The sequence below is a fragment of the Anarhichas minor genome, unplaced genomic scaffold, assembly GCF_050575085.1.
Source record: "Anarhichas minor isolate MPS153535 unplaced genomic scaffold, ASM5057508v1 ptg000017l, whole genome shotgun sequence".
NCBI lineage: Eukaryota > Metazoa > Chordata > Actinopteri > Perciformes > Anarhichadidae > Anarhichas > Anarhichas minor.
The window spans coordinates 17,984,217-18,010,987 of NW_027466463.1; the positions used below are offsets into that span (position 1 = coordinate 17,984,217).

Consider the following 26,771-nt stretch of genomic DNA (forward strand, 5'->3'; position numbering starts at 1 on the left):
TTACATTAACAGAGTTTTTTTATTGTTAGAGAACATTTGCCCTCGTGTTTCAGACGGGCGTCGGTTATTCCCTTTGCTTTGGTGCAGGCGATCCGTGGTGAAGATAACCGTTACGAACACGAACGAGGACCCGTCAGTGCATTTGCAGAGCAGCAAAAATACAGTGAAGCTAAACTTACAGTCAAGTATCAGGTGAAAGTAGAATGAACAGAAGTGCCGTAGCTGCTTCAAACGGTTTATATTTGTCCTATTTCTATACACAGACTGAAAATCAGACGCGTATCTTGTGATTACGTGATGTCTTCATGTCCGTTATACATCCTCTTCTTCTATTTTGCATTTGAACGCTGCATAGATGTGCAGACGGTGATCCCTGTGTGGATCCATAGGAGCGATTCACACTGTCGAAGAGATACAACATCAGTCAAGTACAACATGGAGAGGAGCTGGTGGGCCCTCAATATAAATAAATACAGAATATATACAGCACACACACACATCGAAGTGATTACAGCCTGATGTAATAATTCAGTGTGGTTTCTGTAAATCCGTTATTTTGATCCGAATCGTTTCCAGCTCATTTCCTGATCGGCAGCGAGCGCCACTGGCTTCAATTAAACAGATAAAATAAAGCGTCCATCATCCGGACTCCTTACGAGCACGACGAGTGGTTAGGAGAGACGCCGAGGGAGTGTCTCGGTTACAAACAGAGCTCTCAGAGGTCTTAGAAAAGAGTTTAGGCATCTTTGAAACCGGTTAGCTCTGCAGTGCGAGGGCTGAAGAGGCCGCAGGTGGAGCCGCCGCCGCCTCCTCCGGATCCCTCCGAGGCTTCTTGCACGTGAGCGCCAGCAGCAGCAGCATCGGCAGGTGCCACAGGCTGCAGAAGAACAGCTTGCGGGCGCTGCCGCGGTCGCCCTCGCGGTAGAAGCGGAAGGCCAAGTAGCTGATGTACAGGTTGATGGGGAGGGAGACGATGGGGAAGGTCCAGGTGGTGACGTCCAGCACGGGCGCCAGGGTCGACAGGCCGATCAGGCCCACGCTGTGGCGCAACGCCACCCGCTTGCACATGCCCGGGTGGGTGACGGACATCATGCGGTAGCCGCCGCGCGAGTAGTCCTCCCTCAGGTTCCAGCTGAGGGAGTTGAAGTGAGGGAACTGCCAGCTGTACAGGAAACCACCCATCAACAGAGCACCTGGGGGGGAGAGAAAATAATGAGGAGGGAGGAGAGTGACGGTGCAGCTCGGCCCCGGTCCTACGATCCGGGGCCTCTCAGCCGGCGAGTCGTACCTTGCTCCAGACAGCCGGTGGCAGCCGTCCAGCCCATGATGGGGGGTATCGCACCCACCACGGCTCCCACCCAGGTGTTGGCGATGCTGTGCCTCTTGAGCGGAGTGTAGCAGCAGGTGTAGAGGAAGATGTTGAGGGCGCCCAGGAAGCCCGTCAAGGGGTTCACCGCCAGCGTGAGCAGAGCCACGCCGGGAATCCCACAGGCCAGAGCAAAGGACACCGCATGGAGGGGACTGATGGGAAGAGACACAGAGGAAGACAATATCAGAATCAGGGAAGAGAAAAAAGTTGAAAAAGTTGTTTTAGATGTTTCTTTTTTCTTGATGAAAGGCAAGTTACAAAAACACAGATTCAGACTCAGACAAAAGCCCATAACTGCCATGGGAACAATGGGATGATAAAGTTCTGTGGGCTTGTGCAGACACCAGATAAGACAACGATAGCTCCACATGTTCAACACACACGCACACGCACACACACGCACACACACACACACACACGCACACACACACACGGGGGCCACACACTAACAGTCAGCAGCCGAGCATGGCTGAGCCTCAGAACGGGAGGATTAGAGGAAGCTCATCTGATAAGAGTTTGTCAGGGATAAAAGTAGCCCTGCAAGATGAAGAGCATGTGCACACGCCAGAGATCAAAACTAGCTAGAAAACCGCTGCGGCTCAGGCTTTTTAGCCGGATGAAGACTTCCTCCTCCCCCTCCTCCCCTCGTCTTTTATTGAAAGCAGTGAAGGCGAGGTCTGGTTCAAATTCACCAGTAAATGCTCCATAAATTAAAGAGAGAGGGTAGATTAAAATCTTGACCAAACGCAGGCCCTTTTCTTCAAAAAGCTGAACGGGGCTTTTATTCTGGTGGTGTGGCCGAGCAGGGAGATTGGTGCATTAATGTGATTAGTGGTGTTATGTCTGTTTTATGTGGGCTGAGGTGGGGCCGTGCAGGCTGGCTCAGCGGGGGTCGGGGGAGGGAGTGCGTCACGTGGTCTGAGGTGGGTTTACTGTCCTCCGCTTACAGTCTGACACAAAGTCAGGTGGGTCAATGTCGATACAGAGAGCCAAAGATGTGGCCCTCTGGTTAGACCACAACTAAGGCCAAGGACCCAAATGTAAAACGTTAGGTTAAAGAAACAAGACGATTCTACTTCAAACTTAAGTTACCTGGTAAATATTCAAGTGGAAGCCGTGCCTACAACACGGAGGCTTCAGGGACCTACAAAGACTAGACATCGCACTCAGAAAATATACGAACAGAAAACTTAACAAAACCAGTTAAAGTTCATTCTTGACGCTGGAAATAAAGTGATCTCAACAGAGCAAACTGATGCTGTGCGCTGCAGCTGAAAGAGCCCTAAATCAGAACTAATCTATGTTCCCTCTGTTAGCATGCTGAAAGCTATTCAGCATCGCCGCAGGCGGAAACTCCACAAAACCACTACAAAGGATGGGGGGGGGGGGGGGGGGGACGACGACTGTCATCCACATTTTACAGAAGAACAATAAAAGGTGGGAAAGATGATCCACCATTGTAGTCCAGACACAAGATGACAAACTATTTCCGAGACTCGCGTGTTGCCGTGCAGACAAGACTTCCGCAGCAACACAGATGTCGAGGGAGGGGCGTTAGTCGGGCAAATGCAAAGCCTCGTCCTGGAAATGTGTAAAATCTGGCTTTGTGACGGCTTGTTTGACAGGACGGTCCAGCCTCCCATCTGCCCGCTGCGAGAGAGAGCCAGAGATCTTGTGTTTCTGACGGACACACACCTCCTCTCCTGTCAGCGGGGACGTGCTAAAAGCCAGCGAGAAGACGCCGTGTTTAGATAGCGAGAGAACATCTTCAATCACCAGCACGAGAGTCCACTTTTAAACAGCGTGTCAGTGGAGAATTCCTGAACACTGGGACGAGATAGCTGTGGGTCAAGCTCCAGTTTTGGTACTAACACACCGTTTCAGTCCTAAAGTGCCTATTTTGCTGGTGTATGTCGGAAGGCAACAGAGGCTTCTAGTTATGGAAGGCGTTTTCATCCTCTTATGTCAACAGGTTGTTTGCTTTCGTTCCAACTGAATACAAATGAAAGTAGAGCTCTCCTCCTGCAAGAGTGAAATGCAAAGGAGGCAGTTTCCTGGCACTGACAATGGGAGAGGAGGACATGTGGTTGGTTTGTGTATTTTTGTTTTGGTTCATGCATCAGTGAATATCTGCTTTGGGAGCAGTCTCCCAAAGGGGGGGGGGGGGGGGGGGTCAGATTAGCAGGAGTTCATTGAGCTTCAACGCCGAGCTTATCTGACATCTAAACAGTGGAGGAGAGCAAAGTAAGGGAGGTCAGGTAAACCACACCCTAACCCCCCCCCCGACCTCGTCCCTCTACCAAGCGTTCATTCCACCCGACAGGTGTACCGGCTGTCCAGGTAGCTGCTGCTACTAACAGACGGGTTTAAATCAACACGGATGTTTGCTCAGTGCTACCGCTTCATTTAAGGTGTGGTCATTATATTATCGCCTGCAAACACACAAATGCTTTGACGTCACAAGTCGATGGGTCATGTTTGGCCCTTAGAAAGATGTCCCTCATCGAGCCTAGACAAGTATAAAGATCCGTGATCGAGACAACTGCAGCAGACGTTCGTCCTGTATGAACTGCACAGAAGGAGCCTGTGAGGCTCGGTAGCTGTCATGTGGTGTCGCTGGGCTGCTTCTATACTGAACTGATCTCTGGCTGAGCCGTCGCGTGCGGATGAGGTTGCTGTGTCAAATCTTTCGGACAGAAGACCATGAGGAGGACAGCTGCTGCTGAATGAGCACAAAGACAGGAAACGGTACCTGATCTGTCCTCTGACGAGCGGACGGGTCTTTGTTCGGTTCATGTTGGAGTCGAAGGGCACCTCGAAGTACTGCGGAGACAGAAACACAAGAGGGTCAACGCAGGAGACACGCACGATATGATGGACTACTTCAGGCAGCAGGGAGAATCCATCACTTCGGTTGTCAAACTGAATCTATAGCGTTGAACACCTCCGACACTGGAGCTCAGAAAAGTACAGATTATGGTTCATTTCAAGCAACGTCGAGGTGCTGAGATACAACACTGCAGACAAACAAATTTACAGCACAATCATTCTGCAGTTGCAATCAAACAAACGTGCATGAAAAGAAATGTAAAAATATCAAATATTCCACCATGGCTGCCTCTCTGAGTCTTTCTATGCAACATCTGGAGAGACACAATGCGAGGGGAGTGGTGGTATCAAACCTAACCGAATGCTCACCCTGCACTTTGAGAGTAAATGGACTGGAGGTGGAAGGTGGAGGCGGCGAGCTGTTGGGTGGGTGGTGCTGGTGGTGGTGGTGTGGGTGGGTGGGTGGGTGTTCTGGGATACAACTATGTGAAAAACTACTTATACTCCTGTTTTATGATCTGCTCTGGAGGAGTATGCTTCAAAGTGCTCCCATGAGATTGGCAATGTGTGACCAAAACGCAAACACATGGGGTGCTTAAACGCAGGAACTAGCTAATCTGTGTGTGTGTGTGTGTGTGTGTGTGTGTGTGTGAGTGAGCATTTTGCTTGCCTTTGACTAATGAAGAAAACAGATAAAGCACTTAGACGACGGAATATCGAGAACCATCTCTTGTGAAATATGGCTCACATAAAATATCTAATAAACAGATAATCCACTTTTCTCTTCTTAAACCACAGTTTCCAGATTTACTGCAACATCGGAAAGCCGCCATATTATAAAAAACAAAACTCCTGGTGGAAATAATTGCATTTCATTCCGTATAGATTTTCATTTTGAAGAACATTAGGGGGGCGGGCTGCACCATTACGGTCTGATGCACAAGATCTCTCACAAAACTTCTCCCCATACTCGACGGAGAACCTGGAGTTGAGATGCGAATACAAATCAGAAACGCGAAGTTTAAACATGCTCCATAACAATTTGACCGTCTTAGAGGAGGTTTAGGGAGGAAGACCGATCCTCTCAGAGCCGGCAACAATACTCCGAAACGGCCGGCGAAATGGCAAAACTGAATCTCCATTTCAGCCGTCAGTTACACGTTTCCCTGGTTTACGTGGATCTTCTTGGGAATCCAGTCCAATTAATCGCAGCGCGCCAGCACAGCTAACGCTTATTCACAGTGCAGTTCTGGCCTACAACAGTTATAGAAGTAGGTAAATATATCTTCTTATTTGGCCCCAGTTACTGCTGACATTGCAACGGCACTGAAACCCTTCAAGCACCCAAAGACATTAAAACTAGCGGTTGAATGAGCTCCCTCCGTGCGCTGCAGAGAAAACCTCCCGCTTCCCCTCCACCATCTACGGTTGAGTTGCTGGCCGGGTCTTACTGGACTGGGCCGAGCTAATGCACAGCTGTGTACGCGGCTGTGGGACCCTCAAGGCCCGGGCTGAGGTGTTAACTCTATTTCCTGGGTCAGGAAATGCGTCAGGTGGTCAGGGGCCGCCTGAGAGAGAAATGCACTTTGTGGCAGGGGCCCCGAGCAGAGCGGTGCTGAACCAGGCCTCGAGCAGGCCCGGGGCCAAAGCCCGCTGCAACGCTGCTCACATAAAGAAAGGATCTACTTAGTTTCCAATAACATCGTCCCACATGTAGAGAAATAAAAAAAGACTGATACTTTGCGCATAGCAGCGCTCTGTGCATTGTGGCCCCACGATGTAAACAGGAGAAACAAAGAGCTTTCCAACGTGAGAGAAGCATCTGAACACACAGGATCTACCGTGTTTGGATCAACCTGTCGTGTGTGTGTATTCGGGTGATTTGACACGAATGTCAAAGTCGGCCCACTGCGTGCGCTGTTGTCCTTTCGCAGTTGGTCCGGCTCTCTCGTTCCTCCCTCTCTCTGCCTTTTAAGTCGTGAGTGCCTCATCTGGTTCGCATCAGCGGCCCTCTCAGCCCGGGTCATTACTTCCGCCCCAACGCCGCCATGTGTTACAGTGAGCGAGGGCATTCAAATAATTGGTTTGTGTTGTGAGTTGCTACAGGTAGGTCTGGAGGTTTGGTGCAGTTAAAAAATGGACACGTCTTCACCTGCACTGAGTCGAGGCAGCGTGACTGTAATTAGCTGGCATGACACACGGCGGTTAGAGCTCCATGTCAGGCGTGTAGATTTAGACAATTCTTCTATACATGTTTATAAAAATTGGGCATATTCTGAAAATACTCACTCTACAATAATACTAAGTATTGTAAAAGGTGAATAGAATATTGTTAATGATGATAAGTGTTTCTGTTGCTATTTAGAGGCAAATAAATGTATTATTTACAATCTGTTAAGGTCATAAAAATGAATTAATAATTACAAAAATGACAACTTTTCTTCATTTAAAGACTGATTTGTTTCTCCTTTATGCAACTGAAGCACTATGCACACTTAGCAAATAAAATCATTGTGTTATTGTTGCAGCAAGAAGGTTCTTGTCTTTGGCATGAACTATATATTAAATTGAGATTATGTGATGACATGTGCACAATGCCTCTGGCGAGCAGCCATTTGTTTGTTTACTAGCTCGATGACACGTCATGACACGTCCCGTTGAAACTGTGGGCTACTCTGTTTTTAGTGACCTCTGCCGCGCTCTCGTGATTCACTCATGAGCAGCATGATGGCTCATTTATGATCTGTGGCGTAACATCGTCGATACAGAGGCGGCTGTGGGACTGAACCGGAAGTTACGGAGAATCTGGCTGCTGCTATCAATTATGAACCCACACACACACACACACACACACACACACACACACACACTAACTGTAGGGACAATTATCTGCCAGATGAGGACGGAAAGCAGGCGAGACCAAAGTGAGAGGCGGTGTACGGTTGCCAGATCCTCCGTGCCATCAAAGACGGAACGTGATCCACCGCCAACCACCAGGGCTCCACTGATAACAGACTACAGGAAGGCACTTCCTGTAGTCTTGTGTAGAAGCTACAGAAGACTTTGTCTTGATAGAATTTATGGCGACACAACAGCAGTTTAAAGAGCCAGTGAATGACAAATACATTTTCTCAGTTTTACTCCTTTGTCCCCGAGTCAATGGTTCGTTCATCTCTCCCTCGTCCTCCTGCTGATGTAACAAGACTGAAAATTTGACAGCCTTATATTTAGATTTCTGCACCAGCCCTTCATTGTGCTCCCCGTGGGAGAGTTGTCGTCTTATCAACACTTCCCATCATTCAGCAAGGACAACAATAGGAAGTGCAGAGAAGGTCAGAGAACAGCGATACTGTAACTACACACTGTGTTTACTGCAGAGACAAGAGTGTGCCCACGCACACGCACACACACACACACACACACACACACACACACACACACACACACACACACACACACACGAGCGGCTTTGGCTCACAGGAACATCAGCTGGCCTAAACAGCACGTCTCTCTCGCTCTCCTGAGGAGAACCCAGGTGCTCGGGCTAAACCCAACAATGAGACCAAGTCATCACTTGTCAGAATGTCACCTGTTTGAATGGAAGACTCAAACATCCACCGGGGTGGGGTGGGGTGGGGTGGGGTGGGGTGGGGAGTGAGGCGGGCGCTCGGCAGCACGCGAGCCAAGTCCGCTTGAGAGAAGAAGAAAAAAAAAAAAAAAAGAGCAAAAGCCCGAGAGCTCTCAAAGCCGCCCTTGAACAGCGACTGTGAACCGTCTCTGATCAACCACTTGACAAACAAGCAGCCAAAGATTTACATAGATTAAGCTTTCCTCAGAAGTCAATTCAGCGGTTCTGGCAGACGTTCGTTTGACAATGTTTTGACGTCAAATGAAAGAACAAAACAGACTTGGCATGCAACCTGACTAGTCACAACACACACGAGCTGGAATGGCAGGTTAAGGGTATTTCAATGTGGTTTTAACGCTAGATGTGGGACTGCTGTTCTTCTGATGTCTCTTGAGTCAAACCAATAGTCTTGGAGCTATGCGCGCAATGTCCCTGAAGAACCTGCCGAACGCCTCTAAAGGACTTATTAAACTGTAAGCAGCAACATGCGTGAGTGTCAGTGTGGAGTCGTGAAACGAGAAATAAAGTCAGAAAATATAACGGTAACGTAAAAAAGGTTGCACGTGGTTTGGTTGTAACAGGTCTTTAAAGGAGTCATACAGTAAATACAACCAGAAACTGGATATTTGGCAATAAAGTGTTTAGAAAAGAGCGCGGAGGACATCTCCATCACCTCACTCCTGTCACTGAGGAAATAGCAATATTTAGTTCACACTATCTGCAGCGGAGGTGCAAGATAAAAACAGGAGACGTGTGTCCGTGTCTGGAATGCTGCATGCGGACAGCTGGCAGATGTTGCCGGGGTTCCTCGCCCTCCGAGATCCTTTGATGTGATGAAACGATAGCGGATCCGCTGGTGTGATGAGACACGGAAAACTCAACTTGTCTGCACTGTTCAATTCATGAGAAGAAACCTTAAAAAATAGGCCCTCGACCAAAGAAACCGTTAGTCCTAAATACCAGAACTGCTTCTAGACAGCCAAGTCTCCCTTCGTTCACCCCTGCAGAGACTGCAGTACTCCGTCCGGCCAAACAGTGGATCACGTCTCCCTTTCAGCTGTGGGCTGACCCCTCACCTCCTCTTGCTCTCTCTACAGCGGTCTGTGTAGAGCCGTAGGCAGCGGTCCAGCTGGCACCGCCTCTCTTCTGATTGATGGCTTGAGTGCGGGACAGTGAAGTGCTAAACTGTCCTTATGTTAATCAGCCAATTAATGGCGAGCAGAGCCACGCTGCCTTTGGCCCGATCGCTCCCTTTGCAGCGTGGAGATGTGTGAAAAGCCTTCTGCAGAAGTCTTCTGCAGTCTGGGCCACGAAGAGAGGGAAGGACTGCTGGAGCAAAAAAAAAGAAAGAGAGGAGGAAGCTAGAATCAGAAAATGAAACGCTAAAAGAAGAGGATTATTCTTACACGCTGATTTCTTCCAACTCATCTGATCAAAGGAGGCTGTGACAGCTGCTGCTCTGCCTCCAAAACAACATAAAGAAAAGGTTTTCTGTGCGCATCTGAAAGATATAAATGTCTATTTCTGTTTGGCGTAGAAGACCAACTCGACCTGAGGGAATATGTTTCTTGGGTTTAGAAGTGGTGCCTTGTGTGTCGGGTCGTATCAGCATTTCCATCAGTAGCATCAGACCATCAGACCAGGCCACAGTGCCTCCTAGTGTGAGGGAGGAGTCGGGTTACAAGGCCAACTTTCGGTGGACGGCGGCAAATCTTTAGGATCAAGAGACCCTCTCTCTCTCTCACGCAGAGATTCTTCATTACAGGGAATGTTTGTTTAAAGTCACAGTAAGAGCAAATGCCACTTGTGCCCCCGGGCCTTAATTCATAAATTTGCCACTTGAGTCAAAATATGCGCGTCACACCGCAAGAATGTTCCACACGATAGAATCTTCGGAGCCCAAATCTTTCAGTGAACTGGCTCGAGTTTCAAATATTAATCTTCATTTGTATGAAGCGTTTTCATTTTGCCACTGGACTTGACACCGGGCTGCGCTGGCCGGCTGATACAGCTCCGCTCTACTGTAAACATATCAACTGTGCAAACAAGACGGATTCCTTTGTTGGAGAGCCGGCCGGCCGGCCGTATCTGTAGTCTGAGCCCGATAAGTTAATGTTCCGACTAATGAGGGCCTTTCACTCCAGCTCCTGATTACAGTTAACTTTGCACACACTCGACTGCTTTCTATTCAGTCTCGCATACTGTGGGAAAACATATCAGTGAAAGGCCAATACATGGAGCTAGGCTGGGTGTGTGTGCAGTCATTTATTTAAAGGGAAATAAACAGTCCTTTTCCGGCATCGGTGGGCATTTGCAAATAACCGAGGGTGTGACTGACGTGACATGCAGTTTGAAAGGCTCTCAACAGTTTGGGTGCAGTTGAAAAAGAGGCATGTGCATGACCGTGTGTACGTTTGAGAGAATGCGAGTGTTTGGATTTTTTTTGTCTGCAGCTGTGTCTGACCACAGGGAGACTGGAATGGGTGTGAGTGTGTGTGTGTGTGTGTGTTGGCTTTTAATATGGCTCTGATACGGCTGGTACCGGAGATACTGGAGAAAAGCGCCTCTTGGAAATTAGAAGCGTGCCGACACATATGAAGGCCCTCGCTGTTCTCTCAGAGATGACAGCAGCCGTCAGCACCTCTGGTAGATTTGTATTTGCGTCAGTGACCCACGGCAAAGCCCGCCCCTTCATCTAGACGGGCTCATTCAACAGGCCTTTCAAATCAGGATGATGAGGAGCCCAGAAGAAGACGCACAGAGACGTCTGGTTCTCCTCCACAGCATTGCCTTTTAAGGAGATCACATCGAAATTCTGGATGAAGGTCAACTGCCTATTAATGAAACAACTCAACTCGGCAGGAAAAAAAAGGAAATTTGGTCCATGTTAAATACAGCCAGAGCGAATAACCCTTATTACTCCATTGTATTCCTCTTATTTCCCAAAAGTTTTCATCCTGAATATTCCTGAAGTTTTGCAGCCCCAGTAAAGATCAAATCCCATGGCTGTGATTTTTAATATCTAACAGGAAATGTATGTATTTTATTACAGTTAATCACAACTTGAGACGAGACAACGGGTCTTTTGGTTCCACCATGAGAAACACATCCTCTCTATTGTTTTGCCAAACTAAAGCAAACCTGATTATTCCCTTTCTGTTAGTTATTATCTTTGATATCTCTGGCTCGTGTTCAGCACTCTGGCTCACAGGTCTCATTCTGCCCGATTTTCCTCCCAGGTGAGCTCGTTTCTGAACACTTCCGGCTTTACATTGTTCAATCAGCATCTTTGTTCTCCCTTCCTTTGTCCTCTCCAGCATGTTCTGTAAACAACACTTCTGATAACACACGTGCAGCTCAGGTTGGTGCAGTGCACGGCGGTTTGGTTCAGGGACAAGGCCAAGGAACGACTGGAGATGATAGTATTCTCCCTATATTGAAATATGTGGGAGCAGATTTTCAGGCTTTGTCTCTTCCATCTCTCCGGTGAAGGAAAACTGATAAACTAAATTCTACGGATACGTAAACTCATGTTTACGGAGGTAATAAATCAAGTGAGAAGAAGGGACACTTCCTCATAGACTTCTATACAATCTGACTTTATTCTTACGAAGAGAGCACATTGTTAACATTAATATTCTGCTCTGAACTGGCCTCAATAAGCGGACTCCTCAACCATCACACTGGGCTGGTGGTAAATAACAAAATGTCTTCCAACTGTTACATCTCTTATAATAAACTACAAAGACGTGTGGTTTTCAGCCCGTTTGCCAACTTCTTTCTTTATAGTTCCACGTTTGAGTGACAGGAAACAGAATGAGGAGAAGATTGAACTATGTTCATGTGGAGGTGGAACATTTACTGATACACTCAACGCAAGGGCGCAGACAGTAAACACTGGCAAAGAGGAGTAAATAATTTATCCGTGAGTTTCAATCTTGTTTGCTGGGGCGAATGGGAGGAGACTGTGTGAACAAAGTTCCTGTCAGAATGTGTCCTCCCTCCACTGCCCCCTGAGACGCATCCCTTTCTGCCATATTCTCTGGATCTTTGCATCTCTCACTATCCCGTCAAGCGGAAAGGCAACCAGTTAGCTTCTCAACGGGTTCCAAAAGCGAGCTGTCAACCGTCTGTCCTGTGAGTGGAACAGGACTTCAGGATGTGGCGTGACACACACAGCCTCCAGTGTGTCTGAGTCGGGAAGAGTAAATGCTGGCACATTTCCGAGGGTTGAGTTGCAATGACGGTCAACTTTGTGTTTACCTGCAGATATTGTCTCACCTGTGCCCTACATGTGCGACACTGGACAGAGATGAGGCGATGGCTCGCTCTTTAGCTTCATCCATCATCAGCTCCGGAAAAAAACATTAAACATAATTAATTTTTTGCCGAGTTGCTAGATTTACAAGCCCGACGTGGCGTTTTAGTTGCCCGTTGTGATCTTTGTTGTTGAGGCCTGGGCTTGTGGAGTTAAAAGATTTCCCTTTCTACTTTACAGCATACCGTTTAAAGGATGTAACACAGTCTTAAAACAAAGACGGATATTTCAAAGTGGTGAAGCGCCATTAAAAAAAGTTGACGGCTGGTGAAATTGGAGCCGCTCTTTCCCGACCCACCCCGTCTCTTCATAAGCAATTACTGCAAGAGAAGCGTACAGATAAAAAGGTCTGCAGGCGGGAGAAAGAGCAGAAGCACAGGACACAGCACCACTAACAGCGGAAATGTTTAATCCCCAGGATCTGGGTAAGACTTTAAAACACACACACACACACACGTGTGTGGGCATAAGCACTCGTGTGCATGCGCCCTGATGTCTATCATTCTCAAAGTGATTACAGTTGTGTGGGAGTCAGATGAATGGGAACACCGCGGTGGCTACTTGAATAAATGACTGCATGTGAAATTAACGGCATTCAGAGTGAGACACGTGTTGTGTTTCAAGGTCTGTCTTTGTGTGCGTGTGTGGATGTTGTGTTTGAGGCGCGTGGGCAGACAGACAATGCCATAGAGAGGATGAGTGCTACACGGGTCCTCACTGAACTGAACCTCAGCTGTTATAGAAGGTCTCCTTTGTCACATGGCAAGCATGCTTATGGGAGGAGGACTAATTAAAATGCAGTTTTCAAAAAGCAACTTTGGGAATGCATAAAGCAACACAGCCTGAATGACAGAGGCCCCTTTAAAGCACAGTTAAGTCATACAGACACTTACAGTAGACACGTCACTTGTTTCTAAAAAGCTAGCTCACAGGTGAGCCTCAATAATGAGGGGGAACAGTAACTAAGACGTACAGCACAGAGGGGTGAAGTAGGTGGAGATACCCACAAAACACTGCCTCAAATAAAAGAGTAGAAAGAGAGTCAAGCTGCACACACCTAGAGACACACACACACACTTTGGTCTGTCTTGGTAATCAACAGTTAGTCGACTACATGAAAAACTGCCATGTCATCGCACAGCTCAAGATCCTTTTAACTCTTTGTAGTGTCTTCTGTGACACGGAGACAGACAACAAGTCCACACCCAACCCAGCAGGATTACCCTGCAGAGGAGAACAGGTGGACAGAACAGGAGTAATGCTACACTGAGGACACAAAAGGCAGACTTCCTGAGCCTTTTGTGCTCAGTAGAGCATCACGTAGAGAAGGGCAGTAGATGCTGTGTGACTCCGGAAAACGTTAAAGGGGACGCTCACGAAGAAGATCGGGAGGCACAACTCTGGAATTCAACATTCTTCATGGATTTAGCCTCCTAATATTGCTCTCAAAGAGCAAAAATGATAACGGAGGCTGATGCACACTGGCTGCTATAAAAAAAAAAAAAAGTTTGATTTGAAAACATTGGCGTGAGATTTATCACACAAAAAGCCATTAATGTTTGGAAACAGGGTCCAGAGGGAGGTGGGGACAGCAGGCTTTTCACCGCCTCATTTCAGATCGGTTCAACGCTGTGATTAGAGCCGCTTTTAATGAAACAGAAATAATGTCCAAGCACTGCAGTCGGCTTTATCTAATCACCTGGGGTGCACCCGTAACATACACAGAGAAACACGCCTCTATGCCGTGTGCATATGCATGTAAGGGTAGATAACATTACAGGAGGAGATATAGCGTGCACTCTACTGGAGTAACTATATCAGCTGATTTGTGCACGTAAGAAGGTTTTGTCATGAATACTGCAGATATCTCTGCAGCAGTATACATGTGAAGTGTATATAACAGAAAAGAATATTACTGCTCTTAAATGTGACTATTATGAGAAGAAGCACAAAAAAACACAACCTTGTATTGTGTGCTAAATATCCCCTGGAGCTGTGTGTTCCGGGTATGCTGTGTGCTTTCATAATGAGGGGCTGAGGACTTGGGTGGCACTTAAGATTCAGGATGTTCAGCCTGAATAATAGTCATTCTCCAATGACTATTATTCAGGCTGAACATCCTGGCATTTTGAATTTTCATGTAATGAGGCGCAGAAGCTGAAAGCACGGAAGCGATTTCTCGCACCAGAGGGGTGAGAATGGACAGCGAAGCTATATCGAAGGTACCTGGTGATAATAACGCTCAGGCGGTACAAAAGCTCGGAGCATTTTTCTTCAATAGATGAGGTGAAATGCACTGCATACATATTCAGAGCAGCCCTTTACTTAAAGCAGGGGAGACCAGTTTATTTCCCTTGGAGAGCCAAAACTGAAACTAAAAAGCAAACACCTATTCTATTGTATTGTTGTGAAACACAATGGTACTAAGTTCCAAAGTATTCTTAATTAAATGTAATTCTTACTCTCACTCATGACATCTGGAGGGCCAAATCTGACTTTATGGCGGGCCAACTTTGGGCAGCCCTGATTATTATTAATCCATAGTGATGGAGAAAAAAAACTAGTTAAATCAGTCAAAGTTTTGGCAAATAAAATGAATCTGCAGCATTCCCTTTATGTGTAAATTGGGCAACATGAACACGACCAGCTGACCCCAAAAATGAGGGGTTAAAAAGACAATACATGCCTCTTTCAGCAAATGGCAAAAGTGGAAATTTAATTGAACCCCACAAGTGCCATTAGACACAGTTAAATGAGTTTTAATAAAGTCATACTGCACAGACTGTAGAGCCCTACGAGACAAACGTTGGGCTAAAAAAATTGACTTTTGAGAATGTGAGACACACCCATGGCTCAGGGACAAGCTTTGGTCGGTAACCATTTTGCCGTCGAGCGCCGATGCCCTAAAAGCTTTTGGTTTGAGTCACATTAGCATTCAGCGTTGGCTCACGGGCCCGCTGTAAAGAGGGCTGCTTTTGTTAATTATCCACGGATCTCAGCGCTACAAAGAGTGTCCCTACTTGCCTTTGGCTAGGTTACCTTCAGATAGAGAGGGTAAACTTGAGTTTATAGGGGAATGAATGGTTAACTGTACACAAACACATAGGCGTGATGCCCTAAATACACGTTGTTTTCTACTTGTTCATTGATTAGCTACTGTAACTCCAGAGGCAAACTTCACAAAAGACATTCTGCATCGCTGCTCATATTACTTACACTTTCTTCATGTCACGTCGGGTAACTTTGAGCTACTCAACTAAACCAAAAACATTTGGACAAAGTCTTGGCAACAGCCAGTGACATTACATCCACTGAAGAGGCATGCAAACCTCTGGCCTCTGTGCGCTGATGTTCAGCAGGGCAAGTGATTCACGAGAAGCAGAGAGGGAGCCTTCTTAACCCAGTGCGTCTTCAGCAACCCATTACCTCTCTCAGGCAATACGCTGCAGCATTAGTGCCAGAAGAACTGTTCGTCCTCTTAGACATACAGGGGCATCAACGTGCCACAATATGTTTCAGAGGAAAAGCAGGTCCGGAGTGGTTTAAGGATATTAAAAATGAGCTCCTATACGGGTACACAGAGCTGAATATGCTGCTTTCAGTGCAGCTGGTTAACACGGTTAATCTAAGACAAATGATGTATAATATGATCCTCACCTGTGGACCATAAATATTCACACTCTACTTTTAACCTACTGCCACAAGAACGAACACGTGAGAGAGAAAACAAGAGTCTTAGTTGGTGTAACAACATTTACTCAGCTTGCATGAGGTCAGCCATCGCCGAACGCAGCGTTTAGGTGCAGAAGGGTTCATTGGTAGCAGACAGTGCTGAGGTGGGTGGCTTCCTCCACTCTGACTGGAGTCTAAATGGTGTCTGCATCGCCCCTTGTTGGTCACTGAAGCCCATAATCACAGTGTTTTGTGAAAGACTAAAGGCTAATCAGCGAGGTGGAGGAGCGGCCCCACCTGCCCATCAGTCAGTCATGTTCAGGCCCTCGGGTGACGGAGACTCTATTGTGGCGAGGCGTGTTTGCTCAAACAAGCCGTGTCTCGGGGAGACACTTCGCGTGCGAGTAGCGAGTGTAGTGTGAAGATGACGACATGTGGTGTGCAATGCCGGTGAGAAGCCATGTTCACCGCTTCTTTTGAAGTGAGGACACCCTGTACTTGTGTGTAGTAGGATCAAAAAGAATATGTAGATGAAGTCATGTATGTATTAAGATGTATAATGATTGAAAATATGTTGTGTGTAACCCTAAAACACAATATTGTTACCGCTGATCCATCAGTCAGTGAATAACAAGCAATGAACTTTGATTTCAGATTTATACAGCCTCCCTTTAAACATGTGAATATAGTATATTACTGCTATTATAGTCTATAAACAGAGGTTTATAGTATTATATCTTGTGTCATTGATACAAATGTATTGTTGAATTGAGAAGTGATTAAAATCGGACAGAGACATTGTTTTAGCGGTTACAAATATGTCTCTAAATTCACTCTGGTGACTCATTAACTTTGATACGGTCGGTATTGAGGTGAGCTGCCATTTGAAGGGTTCACATCAGTAGGAAAAATAAATAAACACCCTAGAAGTGCTTTATTAGACTGCTGCTGTTTCCTGCCAACGCTCTTTTATAAATGAACGGACTCCAGTGAGTTCATCCTGCACCTTTAAATGTTTCAGTCCCTCCACGATGATGGAAATGTACCAAATGTATATGAACAACGCCAATAGCTACATCAAAGACAGTTGGTTGTTTTGAACTCTTCAACGGGATTCAACGTTTATAATCAGAACCAGGACTTCATCAGTGCCACGTTGGCACTGGTTCACAACACATTATCCCCATGTAAAGCACAGACGTGGCCAAACCCAACACATTAAAGTGATATAAGATTATGAATAAAGGCAAATTGATGCCAAAATCTGTTTAAAAGAAAGGTACATAACATAAACAGTTGGAAACCAGCGTAACATGTTTGTATCTGTGCCTAACCGACCCTTTGCCTGGCAACAGTACGTGCTCCCTCAGGCAGTGTCTGAGGTGGATTTAGCCGTCATGACTTTATCAGAGGAAAGCATCTGTCTCCCGTCTGAGGCTGAAAGAGATCCATTTGTACAGTTGGAAACGGATTGGCACCCCGTGGCTGATGAAGACAAAAGCCTTTAAAGAAATTAACTATTTAACACGCTGCCTAGTTAAATATTCATTTCAATCCCGCACCGAGAGAGAGACCCATCGAGTCCTTCCAGCTCGGCAATTAAAAAGGAGTTTCCGTTCCTTCTCCCGGGCTGAACGAACAGCTTGGTGAAGATCACGAAAACAAAAACCTCAAAACCGTGGATGTCAAAGGTCAGCGTGCTCTTTTGTTTTAGCTAAGCTGGAAAACAAGATCTTCAGAGCAGCATCTGTGCGAGGAAATGATCTCGCTTTCTTTTGTTAAATCGCCTCTGATGTGTTTGACCGTTAACTCTAAAAAAAACATAATCCTTTGACAGACACAACACATTTTGAAAAGTCAATTACATCACATCGCCAGTGGAACTAATAAGACAAGCACAACTCTGTCTCATGACACCTTTGAAGCTTCCAACGCAAGAAAACAAATACAGTACCCATCAATAAGGGGCTTGTTTTGAAGGTATCCACTGCAATTCATCAAGTGGATTCTGGTCTGAGAACGGTGGGGGGGGTCTAAGGCAGAATAGATTGCACAAGAGGGATGACGATGTCATCATGCAAGAGGTATTCTACAGCACCCGTTTGAAAGCATATCTCCTGTTGCTGCTTCTCAGCGGGGAACAGACACACATCCAGCGGTGGAAGGGTTTCACTTTCTTTGAAGAGGGCAATGGATGGCGGGGTTTTGGCGGCTATGAGGTCCTGTTACAACTAATGATCCTCTCGAGAGGTACCGTGTTACGGGAGGGGCCTTAAACTACAGCGAGAGGAGCCCAATCCTGGAGAACTGTTGCGGCAGCCTTGACTGTTGAGGCAGACGGCTACCACCTACTGTGCTGCTGATGGACCATTATCTACATCTGGAGTCCGTCTGAAGCTGTCATAAAGCATCTCACTGTAGTCTCAGCCTGAGAGGTGAATGGAGTTTATTAAATATATCTATTGGCTAATCGTTGTCTTTAACACTGGCATAAAGACTCCCTGAATTTACTACAACATGCTTTGAGTTTTTTCTTTCTTCAATGTTGTCCATTTTAAAGTTAAATGCATAAATCTGGTGCACCTTGAGAGCTAAATGAGGCTGGATCTTTGATGAACACATTGGATGTTAGGCCTCCCCCCTCGCCCACTAAGGTTTCGGTAGTCGATTAGTCATATTTTTATGGTTTGTCATGCTTAGTGACATATCTTCAAAAGAAACTTATGAGCACATCTTTGGTAAGCACAAGATTTAAAGTGGTCCTTTTATCTGAAATACTTCTAGAACAGCCCTATTGGTTGAATAGATATGAATGGAGATCACATGACGAAAAAAACACCCACAAAGCACCTATTCTTCATTCCCGGCTCATTTTTAACAAACAAAACTTACGGCATCACAATAACTTGAAGGATGTTATAATCACACATAAAAAGATGACTTTGTTTTAGTTTGTTTTATGTTTGGTTACTTGATGACCACTACAGACGGAGGACTGTGTACAGAATGTACATTGTTCATCTGACGAGGACGTAAACAGTCTCAAATCAAAGCTGACGGTCAACGTTTCAGCTTCATAATCAGTCTTTCATTTGAAATCAGATGTGCTGCAGCACAGACACAGCCGTAATACTTTCTGACTGCACTGTAATATAAAGATGCAACAACTCTACTGTGCTGAAGTTACCCAATTTAACCAACTGTGATTTAAGGACTTTCACAAACACCCGCTAGCACATCTGCATCAGTACAGATTCATGCATCACACTAGATGTCCCTAAATATGTGAAATAATGTGAGCGAGTTTCATAATTCAGGTGGCAGCACAACAATCTGACCTCCTAATGTGTGGATGAATATGATGAAGAAGTAGACTGCCACTGCAAACATTACAGATAGTAGGAATAAAGATCACAAATGTGACAACAGGCCTGCATTGTAATGTGCTTGTGTTCTGCGCTATCATTAGATTCTGAGGAGCTTGAAAATCCTTTTTAAGATGAAAGCGTGAGCTCCACTAGATAAAGTGGCTTTACATAACGGCACCACATTGTGTGTTAATTAAGATCAAACTAACATCAGAATGCAATCAATTTGAATTCATTTCCATTATTCGGCTGATTAAAAGCTTCTTCGTGTAGCTTCAGAAATCATTTAAATCAGTGTCATAAATGCTCATTGTAAAGTCTTTTTATACAGATTCAGTGTTTAGTGGTTTCTCGGTCTTCACGGTCCCACCATGGTTTTACATTAACGTTTTTTTCCAAAGGTTATAAAATGATTTAACCTGGGTTAAATCCTAATATATGATGCGTCATACTCTACATCTTATAGCCGTCTGCACGAGCTATCCCCATGTTCAGTCATGCACCCATACACTCCACGGGGCTGACCAAGAAGTGCACCGAAAGGAGGCATGCAGGAGGGTAACCAATGCATGCCTGCACAGGACGAGAGGGAGCAGGGCGTAGCTTCAAGTGGTGGTGGGAGTGGAGGGGCTGGGGGGCTTGTGGGTGCTCGCGTATGCGTGCCAGCCTCAGACAGCTCACCACAGGAGAGACACGGGACACAAAAGAAAACTCGCTGTCGCGGTCATGAAAGCAGAGATGACACTCGGCAGCCGCAGAGCAAGCCAGCTTGAATTTTCATCAAAACAAAACACGCGAGGCTGACGTGGTGAGAGTCTCGAGCGGCACTTGTTTGACAGTAAAAGGCCGTATCGGGGCTTGTTTACACTGCTGGGGACCTTTAGACGTCCCAGGGGTCTTTTTGGGGCTCCGGCTCGAAACCTTCGTCTGACCTAATTATCCAATTAGCCGAAGCAGTGGGCGGACTGGAAGGTGATGACGGCACCAACACCTGTGGAGGCCGGGCCTGGTGTGGGGGGGAGGGGGGGCCCACGGGTCCTGACGACCAGAACGCCCGACACTTTCAGGACTCGGTCCTCTGCAGAGCACGACTCTCTTCAGCTGAACACCTCCACGCAGGCTTTCACGGCGGTCTAAGCAGCCCGACGGAGGTGGAAGCAAAACATCACATGCTCGAGAAAAGTTGATAATTGCCGACCCATGAGAACTGCTTCAACTGGAAGCTCAAATAATTACATCTCTTTGACTGTCTCCTCTGATTGTAAAGGCAGACATGACAGCATTAAGTCTTTTGACTGTGGTGAGAAACTGGAGACGGTGAAATGCCATTGTTACGTGACTGCGAGTGCTTCCACCCTTCCGTCAGTTTCCTAAATAGAGTCACATTTTAAAAGGAAACCACAGCATTTCTGCTTGCCCTCCGGGTACTTCCCAACGGGACAAAGAGCAGCCTTGGCTTTTGACAGCTCCACTGAAGGTCCAACTGCCACTTCCAAGAGCAGAAGCGTCGTGCCCCCCCCCTCCCCCTCAAGGCATTTTCCTCCTTTGCTCAAGGTAATTCAGCAGTTGCGTGGTCACATACTCACACTCCTCTGTCTCTGTAGATGCCGAGCATTAAGGGATCAGGACCGAGCTGAATCTATAGGAAGTGATCTTCACAAGGGTCTTTCTCTGCTTTCATTTGTTTCTTAAGCTTTGGTTTGATTTTTCATATAAATAAAGAGACATCTAGCTTTGATCACGTATAACCAGCAGCCCCACTTTTTCCAAGATGAAAGGGAGTGCAAATATAGAAAAAAATAAAAACCTGGCAGCAGATCTGAGGGGAGGATGTTTTTCTTCTCCATTCCTCTTTTTCTTTTTGAGATTATGAAAAACAAATGGTTGACCAAAAGTGTTGAGTTCGATTACACACACACACACAGGTGAAGGCGTATCTTTGACAGAAAACAGCCGACAACAGTGCGTTAGTCCACAGCGGGCAATTACATGTCACACATGACATCCCCTGTGCTTCTGTGTGTGTAATTACTCAGAGGAAAATTACCTTCTACAAACAAAGCAACAACAACAACTACTGTTACATCGTGTGCAGCGAGGCACGTACTTTCCACACCAGACGAGCAGAGCGAGACACTAACAACTACAAATACGTTTACGCTCCTAATGGTGTTTATCCTTTTAAATTAAAAATGTGTCCGTGCACGACTTTGTCTGAGACAGGTGGCTGTCACACAGATCCCATCTCCAACTCTTGCCAATTAAGACGATGGCGACACGCTGACTGTCCCCAGTGAGAACCAGGGATGAGGGGGCAGAATGGATGCGACTCTGGTGAAGGCTCCGGCTCACATACCAGCTGCTGGCCACAAAAAAAGGACACACACACATGCACACGCACACACACAAGCCATTTGTGCAAACAGAGAGAATTGTTGAAGTAATATTCCAACAGGATCTCTTTACAATTCACTGTATATTATTCTACAGAAACCATGAGAAGCATTCCCAAAATACCACACATTCTACCACAGAGCCCCTTTTACCCACACGTATAAAGAAAAATGAATATTTTTAGATACACACAATCTTGTCGTATTGCCTCCTTCATATAGTTAAAATCTGAAGGGTCCAGTTATACAATCAAATAAATATATTGTTATTCTTGACACTTTATACTTAGTCTTCTCTGATTTAATGGATAGTGAAACACTTTTAAAATCCTAAGACAGTGAATATATATATATATATATATATATATATATATATATATAAATAATATTAGAATAATTAGAATAACTTGAAAAGTGACACCAAAAGGTTGAAACACATTTGGCCTGCTTAATTCTGTCATATCATTCAAAGTTCTCCTGTCGTTTTCATTTAAGTAAAAAGAAAGAAAATTGACCTGCAAAAATGTGGCTTTAACAAAAGGCCTGGAAAAGATCAGCGTCTCCATAATTCCCAAATTGATAGATGCCCTGACTGTAAGTATTTCCTGCAGGTTTTAACACACACTTATCTAAATTGCAACTCACTACATCTGCTCTGAAATTCACCTTTGCCCATGCTTCACCTCCACTGAGGGTTTGAAACTAGACCTGAGCGGAGGAGGACGAGAGAGAGAGAGAGAGAGAGAGAGAGAGAGAGAGAGCGAGAGAGAGAGAGAGAGAGAGAGAGAGAGAGAGAGAGAGAGAGAAGCACTGAAAGGCAAATAACATCGTTTCAGTGAAATATGAAGCCGTGTCGTATCCTGACCTCAGGCTGAGTTAGTGGAGAAAATGAAGACTGACAGCAGTGATGTGAGGGCGGGCCCACAGATAAAGGGACACCCAGGGTACAGACAGTGGCCTCTTACATCACTCAGCGCTCTGAGCGTCTTGGAGCTCCGAGTCTTGGCCACTCTGAGCAGCGTGAGGAGAGAGGCGGACATTTTTCAAATACCTGGAGGATCTTTACACACCTGCTCAGTGGGAGGTGGGAGTACGGCTCTGTTCAGAGACAACACAATATCAACCTCTGCATTGGACTGATTGACACTATTCAGACCTGACCGCAGAAACTAAACTGTGTAAACATGTTCGTATCCATAGATCCACGATGCACAGGGACGGGGATCAAACTGTACATATTTTAGAGAATGCAATCTCCAAGATGATCAATGTCAGTCCACACTACGTCTGTTTGACTTGGTGGGGCACTTTGTTATTGTTGGAAAACAATGAAGACAGCAGTTGGAACGTTGTTGAGGGTCGGAGGGTGGTTGGCCCCAAGGGCAGGAACCTGCAGTGTAATCAAGGCCGTCGCCAAATTACAGGCCAAAGACACGACTAAGCAGAGTTCAATGCAGGGCTGAGGGAGAGGTCACCCGTTACACTAATATTCTTGAGTCACGGAGCAAATTCCCACGTACAACGTCAACACTAGACAGCAGAGCGAGGCCCTACTTATGCTCGGCATTCTAAGTGTACCGGCACACGAGCTCACCTTCGTTTACCGCGTCGGAAAAAGCTTTCAGCGGGTAAACAGAAACAGCACTACATTCAGCTCAGTGCGTAGCGAAGGAGGAATGTAGAAAAAAAGGATGTGCTGGTTCGTTCGGCATTTTTTGTTTAGAACACAGACATCACTAAAAGGAAAACTGTGGATGCGAGTGTCTGTCAACAAGCATGTGCATGTTTGTAGAACATATCAACAGAAATGAGGAGAGCAATAGATATCTTGCCAGCTCTGAGACGCACTTTCTATCCAAAAGGAAATCGGTACTTAAAAAATAAACAGATTAAAGAGCAGAAACATCTGTACTATTTGATGCTATTCTTGAAACAATTACACAAGCTATGTGTTGATTATTTTGTGCTTCATAGGACATTTGTAGTTTGAGTGTGGATGTATTATTGTCGGCCAACCAGGAAGTTAGCATTGCCATCGTTCCCTCAACAAGACAAACTGGATTTTGGATTAAATAATAACTATGAGGCAAACAAACTTTTATGCAACAGAATCTTATACACAAATGTTTATCATTTTTTGAAGCGTAAATGCAATCGGCAGAATAAAACCTTAATGTTAGGCTATAAAAGAACGACACAGCGGCCGCATGTCTCCTACGTCACCATCACGAAGCTAAAGGCAGACTCGTGTTTTCAACATGACGTTCAGTAGTTCACATTTAGCCATTTGTTAGCAATCGTCAAAAGCCACAAGTGGGGTTTTCAAAGTATTTGATGTCGCAGAACAAACAATGGCAACCTCTTATGTTTGTGTTAAACACAGACGTTCAGGCATTTAACCAAAAACCCATTCAAAGAAACCTCTGACTTTGAGTCAAAGGGACCAGAAGTGCAACAATTCTAACTCATTTCCTGGTTTTTAGCGCTCATTTCTGCAGCACTCTATCACCTGTAGTCAATATTTCATTTTACACCAGCTACCAGTTTGTTACATACACCTGTATAATCCTGCAGCAACTCCCATCGAAGTGAAACAGTGAAAGGTGGTGACATCATTCACACATTATTGAGTTCTACATTCAGAGGGTTTGTGCAGTGATTAGGCCGACATGTGCTGTGCAAAAAGCCAAAACAAACCACCATCTCTTAGACACTGACATAGACATGCATGGCCTTGATAACTGACCTGGTTGACTGCATTGGCGCTGCAAGAGGCGAGGCATGTTCCCAGGGAGGCGACGAAGAAGGTGAGGGGGTCAAACGGCACTGGAGCCATTGCAAAGCCGGCTGCTGCACTCGTCACCACCAGTGCTGAGAACACCAAGCAAGAGATAAGAGACCAAATTAAAACAGGAGTGAGAACGTTTTCTTCTTTAAGTATTACTTCTTAAAGTAACAGTCAAAGAACACTGCAAATGATTCAATACAAACAAGAAACAGCACATTATCTGAGGGCAAAATGAACTTATTTTATTAGAACTTGTTAAAATAAGTTCATTGCACCACACAAATTACTTTATGATCTGTATGTTCAGTATGTTCCCAACAACACTCGTAGTTTCTCAACAAACGTAGCTAAACAGATGGTGCCGGCAGCGCATTTAGACGCGTTCATTTGTTGTCTTTGTTACTGGAGCATGTACGGTATATGACAGAGATAAACTCAACATCAGAGAAGGAAGTGTGGGGATTGGATAAAGCGAACCTTGAGACGATCACCTCCCTCGACAGCCGGACCAGCCGGACCGAACGCCGGGAGGAAAGCAGGGATGGGAGCTAAGCTAACCCAGCTAGCACGTAAAGCTACTCCACTACCTAGCCTACTGCTGGCTAATTGGTTTGTCTTGTCGTGTTTTTCTTGTGAAGCGTAAGTGGAATAGGCTACAGCTGTATTTCCTTTGTGCCACCCTGCGTTGCAGAATGATAATAAACAATCTTTGAATACTTAACTGTCATGCTACAGGCTAGCTCAGCAGCTCCACCACTAGTAGCATATCTCTCAATTTATGCAAATAAAAGGTTGTTTGGAATAGACTGAGCACACAGATCAACAGCAGAGATTATGTTGTAGGTCTCGTCTCCTGTGACAATGCCCAACACCAACAACAGCACACTGATGCTTAACAACAGGCAGTAGTTTCATATAACTATTTACTGTGAAAGCAAACATGAAGGTTATCTCGGACACAATGCATTGCTATGAAATCTTTCCTGCTCGTGTATCTGTAGAAGCAGATATGTTTTTAAATGTGTGTTCATTAACAACTTTGTATTTGCATACATTTTCATACGTGAGTAGTTCATATTATATGGAACAAAAGACGTGTTGTGTGCTCTACCTGTGAGTTTGATTTTAGCAAGCTTGGCATAGATATCCGGCAGGTCAGCTACATCGACTTTCATCTGCTTCCACTGTCGGTCTAGACGCGCTTCCTTTGCCTCATCCGTCTCCACGTGGACATGAGGAGTCTCGTCTGAAGTCACAACGCCGCCAGACTCAGAATCTTTCTGTAGCGCCACATCGTCTGTGTAGGGCTCCGAGGTGGATATCCCAGGCTGTGCTTTACTGGTGATATTCTCCGACTGCGATACATCATCTGTGACCACAGGATCAATAGTTGGTATTCTCTGCACCTGTCTTTCGACGCTGTCGTCCCTCTCATCCACAATGGTCAGGGCTGGAGTCGGTTTGGGGGCGGCACGTTGGTGAAGCTCACTGTTGTTCTTTGCTACATACTGAAAGGAAACCCGGTGCAGAAAGTGAGTTACGGGATAATTTACTGACAACAGATACGTACTATATATAAAATAAATGTATGGTCAAGGTATGGTTTGATAACAAGCAACACAATATTTTTAAACTGCACGAGAAAGCAGAAATTATATCGTGAGAGATACCTGGCGTTTCAGGAAGGTGAGGTGCTGGTACGTCAGCCAGTTTGATGGATCTCTTTTGTGCAGCTGAATGAGGCTGCGAGCGGTCTGGTTACATTGAGGAACATTTTGAACTAATATCTGCTTCACGCTGACACCAACCAAACCTACAAGACATAAACACAAGGTGTATTCATGAAAATAAATACTTCTGTCTGTCTCTAAACAATACACATGAAGAAGAGAAGGAAAAACAAGACAATAACTCATTAATTCTTGCATGGAATAAAATAACACAAACTATAAGCCGCATGTAACACACACAATGTGTTATGCACAAAACTGGAGCATGAGCAAAACACTGAAAGTTAAGATAACCCCATGGTGGTCCTGTCACGTAACAGTTATAAAACCCCACATAACATAATAAGTCAGTCATTAGCTAATGTCGGTCTCTGCAGATGCGGTTGACTTCTATCTAAGGTCACTGCTAGCCTGTTGACAAACATCTCAGCAGCTATAGATAGCTACATGCTAAGCTAGCCAGCTAGCTTCCGCCTTAGCTTCCATGGCTGTTTTCAGCTATCGCAGATTAAACATTTTACTTTGAAATGCAGCGGCATGTTAAACGATATGACACGTGTCCTGTTGAGTTACCTGACAGTCTGCTACATGACGTTTTGTACATGTTCTCGAAGCATAAAGCCGGCTCCCGTTTCGGTTTCGACCCCTTCACATGCAGCGAGCCGCCATTACGACC

General features: G+C 45.6%; 1 protein-coding gene across 1 annotated transcript; it reads right to left on the reverse strand.

Annotated features, from left to right (window-relative positions):
* Positions 1 to 26,771, reverse strand: cox10 (cytochrome c oxidase assembly factor heme A:farnesyltransferase COX10). Its single transcript, XM_076094051.1, has 7 exons — positions 26,669 to 26,771; positions 26,036 to 26,178; positions 25,477 to 25,873; positions 24,324 to 24,448; positions 4,122 to 4,192; positions 1,289 to 1,521; positions 1 to 1,193 (listed from the first exon to the last, which is right to left on the reverse strand). Exons 1-7 carry the CDS (start codon positions 26,697 to 26,699, stop codon positions 757 to 759), a joined length of 1,437 nt encoding a protein of 478 aa, XP_075950166.1. The 5' UTR covers positions 26,700 to 26,771; the 3' UTR covers positions 1 to 756.

Excerpts from the sequence above, each read along its gene's own strand:
- cox10 (XM_076094051.1), bottom strand. The coding sequence starts at position 26,699 with ATGTACAAAACGTCATGTAGCAGACTGTCAG. Across the intron at positions 24,449-25,476 it reads TGCTAAAATCAAACTCACAG|CACTGGTGGTGACGAGTGCA; the intron begins GTAGAGCACACA and ends TGGTGTTCTCAG. Across the intron at positions 1,522-4,121 it reads CTCGTCAGAGGACAGATCAG|TCCCCTCCATGCGGTGTCCT; the intron begins GTACCGTTTCCT and ends TCTTCCCATCAG.